The following is a 14,289-nucleotide window of genomic DNA, read 5'->3' as shown; positions in this document are numbered from 1 at the left end:
GTTTTCTATGTCCGCGGGTTAAAGCGAAGTCCTATTATGTGATATATAGATCCATGAATGTGAATTTTAGCAAGCAACCTAGCCAAAATAACACACATTTTACCCCCCAAACACCATTGCCCCCCCCCCCCCCCCCCCCCACCACCACCACCAAGAAGCTATTGTTTAGAGCTAATAGTTGGCGGGCTTTGTTGTAAAAACTTGAGAACCCTGTCTGCACGTGCGCTGGAATAAACGATCTTTGCCGGTGTTGTAAAAAAAAAAAAAAAAAAATTAATGATACAGTATGAGTACTTACCCAACGTGATCATCATTTCTGAGAGAAATTGTGAAGGTGAATGCATATACAAACAAGCTCTCTGTTTAAGATTTGAACAATATAATCCAAGCCCCTTTGATGACGTGCATGATTACGTTACTGTTTAATATCTGTCTGTCATCATCTAAAGCCCGCCCTGATGATTTCATTGGTCCAAACAGTTTCTGTTCTGGGATAATTACTCCTCTATGGATCGAGGCCAGACCAGGCTAATTTTACCCCTAAACGCCATTTTTTCCAGTGAAAATTATGTTAGGGCATAAAGACCGAACTGCCCAAGCTCAAATGTTGTGGGCGGGACTGAGTTTAATTATTATTAAATAATTATAATAAAATTTGAATCAAAATATTTTAGTGAGTGAAAAGGCAAACTTAACATTTACTGATAAATAAAATAAACTCATTTACTCAAAAATAAAAATGGATCATTCTTTTGTGGACAAAATGGATAAAAATTAGCTGGACAAAGCAAGTAAAATCTTAAAATCCTCATTGTTGAGCCCTGCTTTATCAGTTCAAAATCCATGATCATTTTTGGCTGTGTTCATTCCTTTTAAATTAATTAATTTGTTTAAACGTCTAACATTGTTGATCATTTTGCATTTGGCAGGAGTCGGACCTCACCTTTCGACTGGCTGGTGGGCTTGTTATATGGCAGCCAATGTGGGAGCACCGTCAACCTGATGTTCCTGCTTTTTCTGCCCTTGTCAAACCCATGCGTAACATTGTTACAGGTCAGACTTTCTTTTTTTTTTACGATTCTTCTATCAGCTCTGTCCTCAACATCAGTGTAATTTTTTATCCATTTTACCAGTGTTCATTTACCAGTGTCATTGTTCATGTGTGCAAATCATTCATGCTTCAAACATCTGCTCTCTATCTCTCTGTCATATTCTCCACAGCAAAGAGGAATTCTCCAGTGAATAACCAGTGTAGTCCTCATGATACCAGTAACCCATGCCCTGCAGTGAGTATTCAGATTGTGATTTGCAGCCGCACAGCCCCTTGTGGCTCATTCAGTCCCTTTGTAAATTAATTTTCCCCTCGTAGTGCATTAACATCATTGTTCTGCTGGGGTCATGTGATTTCCTCTTCTGTCTCGGCTTTCAGGTGGTATGTGAATCAGCCCTGCCTGACTCCTCCTCCCCCTCCGTGACAGGACAGAGCTGTCGTCGTGGCAACTCTGTGGAAAAGGGAGGGTCTTCACAGCAGGCCTTTGAGAGAGGATTTTCCCAACAGAAGAAGTGAGTGTTTGTTACAGGTGCTACATGTACGTAGCAGGACTATATCTTTCTATGTTAAAATATGGGGGTGGGAAATGTCAGTAGCTATTTATAGCAAACAATCAAATCAAAAATATAACTTCTAGGTGGTTTTCCTCTACACTGAGAACATTTTAGATTCTCCATGTTAATCAATTAACTAATGCACTAGCTATTATGAAATAATAATGAAGAATACTTTTACAGCAATTATTATTCTTAGTTAATGTTGGTTTCTATACATAGGAATACATTTTTAACATATCTAATTATTTTAATGAACATAATTAACTTTAGTATGAACGAACACAAATAACCAATGAAAAATTATACATTTATAAATTAAGATTAACCTGGATTAATAATAAATTATTAATTCATAATAATAAAATTGCTGTTCATTGTTAGTTCATGATAACATTAACTAATGTTAACACATTTAAAATGCTGGCAAAAAAAGTCACACAAATCCATAATAATATTTTAAAACTAGAATGATCTTGAAGAATTTTCTTTACACTTATCCTATGTTGACTAGATAAACAGTGTCCATTTCCAGTCAGACTCCCATCTGTCACAGTGTTAGTCTGTGCATGTGATCGCAGTGCAGTTGCCAAGCAACGGTTCTCAGCAACCTCAATCTGAACTTCCTATTCTTTGACCATCATTTTCTGTAACAAACTCTCTTTCTTTCCTTCGGCAAAAGTTTCTCAGTCCCAGGTGACATCTCAGTATCCCAGCGAGCGAGGTATGCCACCTATTTTGACGTTGCAGTGCTGCGTTGCCTGATGCAGCCTCACTGGACAGAAGAAGGTGTGCACTGGGCCCTCATATTCTACTTGCAGCGGCTGCGTCAGATCCTGCAGGAGAAGCCTGAACGCCCTCCTGAGCCCCTGATACCACCCTTACCACGACCCCGCAGTAGCTCCATGGTGGCTGCTACCCCATCTTTGGTCAATACTCACAAAACACAGGTAATCCAGCACAGAGACAATCATTAACATGTTTGTTAGCTGACCGCTGACCATTACTGTTTCATATAGTAATGGGCAGTGGTGCAATTGTATTGGGTTTTGATGGGGCCAAGATATTAAATACATTGAATGATCATCAATTTACTTGAAACAGATGATAATTTTTTTTTTTTAAATGATACAATTTTGCCATCAAATAAACATAACCGGAATAAAATACAATCCATATCCATGAAAACAGCAGGGTAGTTGTGAAATTCTATACAATGTTAGTTAAAGTGTTAGTTTACCCCAAAATTAAAATTCTGCCAATAATTACTTACTCTAATGCAGAGGTGGACAGTAACTAAGTATATTTACTTTAGTACTGTACTTAAGTACACTTTTTTTAAGTATCTGTACTTTACTTGAGTATTATATTTTCTGGAAACTTATGACTTTTACTTCATTAAATTTTAAAGACAAATATCATACTTTTTACTCCTCAACATTTCTATCCAGGATAGAGGATGGATACCCGAGCCAGACGGGTTCCGACGGTACCCGACGGGTCGGGCCGGGTTCGGACAGATATTTAGAAATGACGTTCGGGTTCGGGTCGGGCTCGGTCACGTCAGCGCGATAAGGCATTGAACCTTTTAAATTTAAAATTGCTTATTATGCAAGTAGCCAATGGGCCTGTTTAACTTGATGCAATGGTTTGTTTTTGTGATTTAAATAAATTGGGCTATGTGTAACGTTTGATGCCCCATGCGCGTGCTGATGCGCTCGTCTGTAAACATTTCAGAATGCCTTCCTATAGTTGCTTAATAAAAGTGGGCTTTCCACACAAACAAACGTACGTGTCATTAGTATATGAGGAAAAAAAATAGATTTTATTGGGCTCGGACATAAATATTTTAATGCCTGTTGGGCTCGGGTCGGGTTCGGTTACTGCTCTGTCGGACGCGGGCCAGGCTCGGACGGAAAAATGCGTCCCGATCCGCACTAATCCAGGACCACAAAGTCGAAAGTCATTTCTCTAGCAGCTTTAAAAGTCAGTGAATTTTTTTCTTCTTTGGGTTTTTGCAGAAAGCCTTTCAGGAATCACTCTTGTAGAGTCACGTGAAGGTCAATGAATTCCCAGCATTTTTTGAACATTGCTCAGTTTATAGCAAAAAAGAATAAAAAAGGAGTGAAAATGTTAATTTTGTTGAGTATTCACAAACAAAGTTGATTATGTCTTAAGTGAAGGTAAACAGTTGAGAGAATATTAGATGTGCATCTGTGCATTGGATCCGTGCATTCAGCCTTAAAGTGACAGCAGCTTTGTAAAAGGCTTTGTAACTTTTATACAAGTAACTGAATTAGTTTAAATTAGTTGTATGCTAGTATGTCGGATGAAGCATCACTGACTGTCTTAAACCATGATAGCATAATGTGCATTTATACAGTCCCTGACAAAAGTCTTGTCGCTTATCTATTTTCTAGAAATACCTGATATTAACCTGACTTTTAATTAATTAATTGGTGTTAGAAATAGCTCATATGAAAAGCTAAAACCCTCCCAAATGATGTTTAATACACTGAAATAAATAATTTTCACAGAAAAAATATTTATCATTTAATCAAGAGAGAAAGGTCAAATTTTGGCAAGACAAAAGATTTGTCGCCTATACAGAAATTGAACATATTTACTGCAAATACAAAAATATGTCAGCAAATTAAGTTGTGGTGTTTTGAGATCCAAATTTAATATCTTGTATGACTTCCATGAGCTTGAAGGACTGCATCCATGTGGTTTGGCAAGGATTCATACAATTTATTGATGAAGTCATCAGGAATAGCTAAGAAAGCAGTCTTGCATGCCCCCCAGAGTTCATCAATATTCTTTGGTTTCGTCTTCCATGCGTCCTCTTTCATCCTACCCCACATATGCTCAATAATGTTCATGTCTGGTGACTGGGCTGGCCAATCCTGGAGCATCTTGATCTTCTTCGCCTTGAGGAACTTTGATGTGGAAATGGAAGTATGCGATGGAGCACCGTCCTGCTGCAGAATTTGGCCTCTTTTATGGTTGGGAATATAAGAGGTAGCTAAGATTTCTTGGTATTTTAGACTATTGATGTTGCCTTCCACCCTGCAGATCTCTCGCACACCCCCATACTGGATGTAACCCCAGACCATGAGTTTTCCGCCACCAAACTTCACTGTTTTCTGGGTGAATCTCGGAACCATTCGGGCACCAGTAGGTCTCCTGCAATATTTGCGGCGACTGTGGTGTAATTCAACAGAAGATTCATCTGAAAAATCCACCTTCTGTCACTTTTCCAGCATCCATCCTTTTAGCAGGCTGTGGGCCTTGGCAAATGCCACACGGTTTTTCAATTGTCTTTTGTTTAGTGCTGGCTTCTGGGCACTGATTCGACCATGGAGGCCATTTCGAGACAGAATCCGACAAACTGTTCTGGTTGACACAGGGACTTCAGGTGACCAGGTCTCGTGGAGCTCTGCTGCAGTGGAAAATGGGCTGGCCTTGGATTTTCGAGCCAACAAACGGTCCTCTCGAGCAGTTGTCTCGCGGGGTCTGCCTTACCTGGGCTTGTCAAAAACGTCTCCAGTCTCTTCAAATCTTTTTTCATCCTCTGTACTTGACGCTGAGACACATTGAAGGTGTCTGCCACATCAGCAGTGGATCTGGTCTTCAGCCTCTTGATAATCAAAACTTTAGTCTCAGGGTGCATCTTAGGCATGTTTGCAGAGGTCTAGTTGCAGTTGATGTGAAGGTCTAGTGTACTGGGGTTCTTTTTATACACACTTGAGACCTAATTGATCCATTATTAGTCACAGGTGAAGCTCATATGACAAGGTGACAACACTTATGTCTTTGCAAAAATCGACTCAATGGGCTTTACCAAGCTGTGAATATTAGAATACTTTTTGAAAGTTTAGTTTTTCACTGAAACATTATCACAAAAGCTGGTGGGATTAAAATGAGCCATTTCTTGTAAAAAAAATCTTGATTAGAAATATATTTCAGCGGCACTTTAGGTCAATTTGTACACAAGCGACAAGACTTTTGTCAGGGACTGTACAACAATAATAAAATAATGCGTTTACATAAAAAAGGAAATTTAATACTTAAGTACTTTTGAAAACAAATACATCTGTTTTTTTACTTAAAGGGGGGGTGAAATGCTTTTTCATCCATACTGAGCTTTTTACACTGTTAAAGACTTGGATTCCCATCCACGTCCTGCTGTTGTTGCGTCTCCTGTTCCAATTATTTAATCCTCCAGATCTGATTCTGGATCATATCTGTATTAGTTGAATCTGATGTAGGGTAGCGTTTTCTTCTCCACGCTTGAAGACGTCACCGCTTTGTGTGTGTTCGTCATTCTTTAGCTCCGCCCACACGATACGCCCCCAGGTGCTCGTTTTTTTCCAGAAAGACTCGTTACAGCCTATATTTCTTTTATAAATATAATAAAACTAAAGACTTTTCGGAGATATGAAGGATGCAATACTACTCTATAGGTAATCAAGATTGACATGAGATTGACTGAAACTGAGTGTTTCAACCTACCCCCCCCCCCCCCCCACCCACCCTTTAAGTAAACATTTTTTTACAGCTTTCACTTGTAACGGACTAATATTAGGCCAGTAGTACTTTAACTCAAGTAATGAAGTTGTGTACTTTGTCCACCTCTGCCCTAATGTCGTTCGACACCCGTAAGACCTCCATTCATCTGTAGAAATCACATTCTGGGGGGAAAGGGATTGCGGGACAGAAATCGTGTTCGCGGGGGCAATGTGGTGTGATCGAAAAGTGCACTTTCGCTTTCACTTTCAAAGAGACAGGGGCTCAAGCCCCTAATGTTATTACATTATCGGTGTAAGTAAAGATTAAGTGTTATATGATGGCAAAGGTTATCTAAATGTAAAAATATAATGCACAATTTAATATCTAACAATAGATTGATTGTTAGAAAAAAGGTTTCAGCTAATGGTACTGATAATATTCAGTTATTCATTTACAATATTTTGTTGATGAATTGTCTTTTGCTAGCTCGTGAGTTATGTGAGATAATACGGCCAGTCGATGTGGACTGTGTCAATGCATTTTTGCTTGATTCAAAATGACTAGAAATGTTTACATGTGCCCTTATATTGCTTGACAACTGACTGATTGTGCCCCTCCAGAAATACGTACTTACATACATACTTATGCCAGTAACAGCAAGTTACTGTCTTTATGAATGAGTCATTGAATTATTCATTCAACTACAAAAATGCTGATTCATTCAGGAATTAATTAAATGTATGCTTCTCATCAGTATTCCATTTACACAGCCCGAGCAGCATCCCTGCTTGTCACTGCTTGTGGTTTATGTGACCTTTTTGAATTAGAAGGCTTGGACATTTCTGTTAAAGTAGCAAGGGGACATCCTGAATCCTTGGGTTTAGATTATATGACAAACTAAAGTGTTATGTACTGTGGCCCAGTATTGCAGCCATACTAAATTAAACCACAACACAACGAAATCACCACAACACAATGGAAACAAGCCAAAACACAACGAAATCGCCACAACGCTTGGAGTGCAATAAAGTTTGTTTTTCCTTGCCATTGTTCTATAGATTTGCCAGTCTTACAAAGATATAAAAACTAGGATCAGTTTTAAGTGTGTAACCTTTGTATATAGACATGAAACATCACCTATATGCAGCTATAATGCATATAGGTGACACTGCATGAAAAGTGGGATTTTCGTCCCCGTAAACGGCCGGAAATCTCCCTGATTTTCGACAATTAACGTCAGTTTACAGCCTGTGAACGTCGCGTTCGTCTGTGCCACATATTGACGGAAACGAACCATGACGTATGTGGAGCTTGCGGAGGCATGCTGGCGCCGGCGCTAATGGCTCTAATTAGCATATGAATAGCAGCTCTGGGCGGCACCTTGCCGGAATGGCTTGAATTTCCTCACTCAGTATTGGTTGAAACTACTACATTGAAACAAGAAATATCACTCGTGATTGGTTGGCAGATCTGTTACTATTGGTCAACCTGGGTAATAAATTAATAAATTTAAACCCCCAAATTATAATAATTTTACACACATATAAAATTATGATTTGCATATTATTTTTTAATTGTATATATTCATGTGATATGCTATTATGTTTTATATTCATGTCATTGTTATCCTATGGACTATGCTATTATAACCATCAAGGACATTCATTTATTGAGGAAAGGAAAATATGCCAGGGACGTGCAGATTATTCAAAGAAAGAGCTTTATTAGAACAAACACACAACCAAATGCAAAACGTGAGAGATCTGCCCACACAACAATAGGAAGCTCACGAGAAGCCCAAAATCCTACAGCACCATGAAGTCTCTGTTTTCCGCTTCAGAGCTGTAGGTAACTAGCGCCATTCTGTCTGTTTTAAGTCCATTTTTCAGACGTCTGTCGTGCGTTGCCCTGTTCTTTGGAATCGCCTCTAATCTCGATTGCAGCGTGGCACAGAGCTCGGCGAACAGTCCATCCAGACACCGCGCGAACGATGCCGTCTTCCTCATCAGACATCAGGTCTATGGTAGCGCACTTCCAAAGGCCCACCTCATCCTCAGCTAACACACTCTTTCTTGCTTGTAGCAGCTGTAAAAACAAACAATAAAGACAATCAGTATTGCGCGATGTACTGCGTAAAATGCACCTGAAAAATAGTCACACTGACCAAAAACGGATCTAATCTAATAAATCTTACCCTCTTTCTTCTCAATCGACTCCGAGCTGAACTCTTCACAGCTTCTGCGTGCGATACAAGAACTGGATGTTTGTACCTCCTGCGTACTGTCTCTGTCTTACATGCAGCTGGAAAACAATTAAATGAGTGTTATGACGAAGTTGTGAAGACGGCGTACTGCTTCCTGTAAAATGACCAGAAAAAGAAAACACTTTTATAAAGCAACTTACATTTGTTCTTTTACTAGGCTAATTTCAGCTTGTGCTACTTAAAAAGCTTTGCTTTAGGTTACTTTAGCTTAGATAACAGTCTTACCGCAATCTTAGGACTGGTCTTCTCTTAGGCACTCGTCTTCTCTTCTTAAAGTTCGTATCTTCCACACAGTTTTTCGACTCCAAAGCAAGCAACCTATCATCTATGGACAGCAACCTGGAGATTACTAAAGATAACTGCTCGTTAAAATCGGCAGCAAACTGAGCAAGCTGACGAGATAGCCCACTGATTGCATTCAGCTGTTTCTTCTCGCCGGTGTTACGGATCAACTGGGGATCATGTTATCTGGGGACGGGCGCGTGCACGCAGCTAGTTTTACCTGGATTTACAGCAGATGTTAGACGAGGACAGATTCGTCACAGCGGATTTTCCACTGAACAGATTTAAAACGCTTTCCACATTATTGGTAAATGTTTGCATAATATCAGGCTCTGTGTTTTCCTTTGTCGCTGCTTTGCTGTATGTTTCAAACGCAGTTTAAGGGAATTTTTAATGTGGTTTCATTTCACAACACAGACCACGCCCACATTTTGTTACATTCTTTTCGATGAAAGTCGTATCCAATGACAATTACATTCAATAAATTACATTGTGTCGTATTAGTATCGGAATTTTTATTTTATTTTTAATAACTATTGTTTTTGTAATTTGCTTAGGGTATTTTTTTAAAGATATATACATACATACATATATATATATATATATATATATATATATATATATATATATATATATATATATATATATCCTAACTAAAATAACTCAAAGCCTGTCATATTACCTTTCTCATATTAGCCTATTATATTCTATTATAATCTATTATATTGCCCACCCCTTGCCCACCTGGACATCCCAGCTGATATACAAGATTTGGGGGGTCATTCTGCATTTGAAAGTTTGAAAGGGTTTTAAATCTTCTAAATAAAGTAAAATGATTCAAAATCAAGTAATTTATATATGCCAAAGTCAACTTTAAACATATACAATGTAATTTCCAAACAGCAAAATTGTGGCCAGTGAAAATGCTGAGTGGCTAGTAACTTTGGAAAACCACTAGCCACGGTGGCCGGTGAGCAAAAAAGTTAATGTCAATGTATAATATGTGTATATATGTATATATATATATATATACATATACATATACACACACACATGTATATATATACACACACACACATGTATATATATATATATATATATATATATATATATATATATATATATATATATATATATATATATATATATATATATATATACACACATATATACATACACACATATATACATATATATATATATATATATATATATATATATATATATATATATATATATATATATATATATATATATATATATACACATATATACATATACATATATACATATATACACACACATATATATATATATATATATATATATATATATATATATATATATATATATATATATATATATATATATATAATATATGTAGTGCCCTTAAAATTAATTTGCGTTAACACGTTAATTTTGACAGGCAATGATATATGATATATAAAGTTTGCTGATGTATGACGCCGCTTATTAGCAGGAGACCGCAATGATTGGTAAAAGTTGTGGTGATTGGTCAAAATTGCGAGTCGCACTGAATTCACGGGGACTGATTGCAAATGACACACAATAAATAATCTAGAATACTTTCATCAAATATATAAATTCAAGCTTAAGTTTAAGATTTTACAATTAGGCTATACTGAGCCTGATCTATCTAAGAGATTTTCTTAGAAGGAAGTTAATACCTTTTAAATGTCACATGGGTTAAAACTCCTGCTACCCTGATTTGCATTTGTATAGCTCACAGCATGTTCATTTACATGTTAAAGCCTCCCCTGGAGTTAAGGGAAGGGGGGTCTTGGGGGGGACAACTGCCAAGCAAGGCCCACGTCAATTTCTGACAATTCACGGCAGTTTTCGGTGTCGCCTGCAAACTGCCGTGTACAGTCGTAAACCTGATCTTCCACGACAATCTACAGTGCCGCTTACTGACGAAAATCCCACTTTTCATGCAGTGTGATTTTGAATTGATATTTCATGTCGGGTATACAATGGTTACACACTTAAAACTGACCGTAGAGTTTATATCTTTGTAAGACTGGCCAATCTGTAGAACGATGGCAAGGAAAACTATTTACCGCACTCTGATTGCTTTTCGTTTGCACTGTATTTCAATAGTCCACTTTAGACATTCCAACTATTAGTAACTTTGCAATTACATGTCAGTTAACTCTTCTTAGAGTGTTAGTAGACTTAGGTTAGAGTTAGTTGAATAAGTTGACGTACTTATAGCCAGTAGATTGTGAGATCAAATTGCGTACCTGCTGTAGATCGTGGAGAAGGCTCACGAATACCAAAAGGACATGTATATGTGCTTCACCAATTACAGTAAAGTATTCAACAGTGTTGATCATGACAAGCTGTTGCCTGAAGCAAGTGAGCCTCCCAGAGCATCTGAAAGAATTGATACGATCACGGTGCGAGAATCGGGGAGCTACAGTCAGGACAGCATTTGGCAATAAAGGTTTAAAAGTCGAAAAATTGTATCAGACAAGGATGTCTCCTATCACCTAGCCCTTTTTCAATCTGTACACTGAAACAGTCATGAGGTTGTCACTGAAAATTAGTGGGATGAACATCAATAATCTTTGCAAAAGCAGGCAACAACAGAGTTCACATAACAATCGAAAATAAAGAATCAGAACAAGATTTTATCTGCCTTGGATCCAAAATTGTCCACAGCAGTGAATTGAAACAGAAAAATTGCACTTGGTCACAACGCAATGCATGGAGTGGTTAAATTTTGGAAGAGCACCACAACAAAGATTTGAATAATCAACACAATCTCCATGTAAGCATATGAAAGCTGCACATTCAAGAAGGTGGGCAAAAGAAGAATCTCCAAATACCATGGTCATCAAATGTCACAAACAAGACGATCCTAGAGCGAGTCAAAACAAAAATATCACTGAGGGCAAAATCCCCAAGCAGCAGCTCTCCATACTTTGGTTATATCATGCAAGCTAATTCCTTGGAAACAACACATGCTGGGGATAGTCAGTTTGGTAAGAAGAAGAGGACATCAAAGAACAATCTGGATGGACATAGCTACTCAAGGCAGACATGAACACGTCCATTGAAAGAAGCGGTCAAAAATCTTTAGGCCGGGAGAATGGTGACCCATAAAGTGAAAGTCGGCCACAACTGAACAGATAAATCATCAAGCAGACAGTATAGTAATACTCTAATGACTGGTAGTTGACACGTAGCTGCAAAGTTACCTATCGTTAGTTGAATGTCTAAAGTGGAATATTAAAATAAAGTGTTACTCAATATTTTAACCATTTACCCAGATTTTTTTCCTTCCTATTTTTCTAAGGATATGACTCTGAAATGTAATGAGGAGAGCAGGTCTTTAAGCTCTGAGACCTTCTCCAAGGTGTCTGTTACAAACCTCAGGAGACAAGCAGTCCCTGACCTTTCAGCTGAGATGGGGATGAACATATTTAAAAAGGTTTGCATATTATTTTATTTGTGGGTAGTTTATATAGCAAACCCATTTTTAAATGTTAATATAACATCCTAATTTTCCAGGAGGGATACCTTTGCTTGAAAGCTAAAAAAATTTCTAGCCACTTATTAATGTAACATGTACAGTCCGTTTTGTTTTGTGTTTGTGTTCAGTTCCCTTTTGCCTGTGTTTCCTGTGCAGGTTTGTCTCCATGGTCACTGATTAAGTTATGCGATGTTTCTTGTTACATTAACAAGCTGTGTGTGTATATGAGCCGTCATTTTGTTCTGTTCTTTGTGCCGTGTCGTCAATGTTTGTGCTAAGTGGTTATGTTAATTATCCTGTGTTCTTTGATTATTAAAAGACTGTTTCATTTTGGCTACTCCTTCGTCATGCGCTTCCTTGATACAGCCACATGCGTGATGGTTTTATCCTGTCTCTGCATTTATAGTTTAAGAACCGTAGAGAGGATCGGGAGAGAAAGGGCTCTATCCCATTCCACCATACTGGGAAAAAACGGCAGAGGCGGATGGGTGTGCCATTCCTGATGCATGAGGATCACCTGGACGTCTCACCCACACGCAGCACCTTCTCATTCGGAAGCTTCTCTGGACTGGGAGATGACCGTCGCACGCTGGACCGCGGGGGTTGGCCTTCCACCATCATGGGTATGTAGGGCCATAAGAAATCCGTTTTTCCCAAATTCTTTTTCATTAAAAAGCATGTCTAAAAAGATAAATTCATAAAACTTTTACATTGTAATTAAAAGTAACGTTGTATTTTCATATTCCGGCTGTATTTTGTTTTGTTGCAGGGAAGTTAACACGTCGTGGAAGCTCAGATACTACTGGTGATGTGGACAGTCTTGGAGCAAAACATTTTCACTCCCACCACAACCTTCCTGAACACTCTAACAGTCACAGTGACAATACTATCAAAGAGGGTGGTAAGTAAAGAAGCATTATTACACTATTATTAGTTCTAAACCCAGAACAGTTAATATTTTATAAAATTCATAAGGGTCGTGAAGTACAACAAATTTTTTTTTTAATACAAGGCGGCACAAGGGGATCCATAGAACATTTCAGAGAAAAGTTGTTAGTTTTGTTTTTTTGTGAAAAGGCATATAAATAAATCAATATTTTAAATTAAAACTGGGTATTGAACTGCGTTGTTTAATTATTTTATGATGTTTCCTAGGATGCACTTATAATGTAAAAATGCTTTTTATTTATAAATTATGAACATTTTGATGTAAAAGGCATTTTTCCTACCCTGATTTTAGCCTTAAGGAGCATGTCCTCTGTGAGACTTCAGTGTAAATGCCCACTGCTGTGATTGGCTAACGTCTTTCCACTTGATATAGTATTTTAGCGCATTTTTACTATTACAGCCCTCATGGTTAAAGAAAGTGTTGTAAGATTGTGGCCAAAACTGGTACTGCAATCACTTTCAAATTACTGAAAAGAGCAATGTATCTCCTCTCCCCTCCCCCCTGGCTCGAGGTTGCCAGATAGGCTGCAGGATCCAGCATGAACGTTTGTAGCTGCAGCTTTAGTAACAAAAGCAGAGCTGGCAGCCCAGATCCCGAAACACTACTGACTTTATGATTGATAGATAGGTGGGGGGTGGAGCTTAGACAAATGCTAACATATTATTTTCATCCTAAGAGAAACAACGCAATTTAACATTTAGTCACTGGTTTGATTTATTGACACACAGACGAAGAACATCTGACTGTACATGAATCATTACATATCAGATAAGGCGCATTACTGTCGAGCCCAGGCATTGCTCAATATTTTGTAATCGTCAACTGCATGTTTATTGCTTGGTAGCTCGATCTGGTTTATCACTAGGCCTATATTATGTTTGAATCAGTGGGCGGGCCTAAACAGGCAGTGATGAAGTAGGCGTTGATATTCTGCTGCAAAGGTGGTGCTTGCCTCCCTTTGGTGTCATAGATCCCCTCTTTGAAAAAAAGTTTTCTAAAAAACTTTGACAAACCTGGTGTCAATAAAAGCTTTTATTGTATTAACAAGGAAGTTTTCAGTTCTGAAACTTACAGGATATTCTTGTATGATGACCTGTATGTCTGATTATACTGTATACTGTATGTCAAAAGCTCAAGGAAAATTAAATTTCTCAGTTCATCACCCCTTGAAAAAACGAA

At 38.0% G+C, this 14,289-nt stretch overlaps 1 protein-coding gene across 2 annotated transcripts in view; it reads left to right on the top strand.

The window, feature by feature from the left end:
* Window positions 1–14,289, top strand: part of LOC137094084 (protein unc-80 homolog) — a 75,052-nt gene that overhangs the window by 2,926 nt on the left and 57,837 nt on the right. For both annotated transcript variants that reach the window (XM_067459353.1, XM_067459352.1), the window contains exons 5-11: window positions 930–1,053; window positions 1,222–1,286; window positions 1,430–1,563; window positions 2,288–2,555; window positions 11,985–12,119; window positions 12,568–12,784; window positions 12,931–13,062. In XM_067459353.1, the coding sequence (XP_067315454.1) occupies window positions 930–1,053; window positions 1,222–1,286; window positions 1,430–1,563; window positions 2,288–2,555; window positions 11,985–12,119; window positions 12,568–12,784; window positions 12,931–13,062 (1,075 nt within the window). The remainder of the gene's footprint in view (window positions 1–929; window positions 1,054–1,221; window positions 1,287–1,429; window positions 1,564–2,287; window positions 2,556–11,984; window positions 12,120–12,567; window positions 12,785–12,930; window positions 13,063–14,289) is intronic.

The sequence above is a fragment of the Pseudorasbora parva genome, chromosome 12, assembly GCF_024679245.1.
Source record: "Pseudorasbora parva isolate DD20220531a chromosome 12, ASM2467924v1, whole genome shotgun sequence".
Taxonomy (NCBI): Eukaryota; Metazoa; Chordata; class Actinopteri; order Cypriniformes; family Gobionidae; genus Pseudorasbora; species Pseudorasbora parva.
Note: the sequence above shows the minus strand (reverse complement) of the source record. Positions and strands in the feature narration are given on the sequence as shown.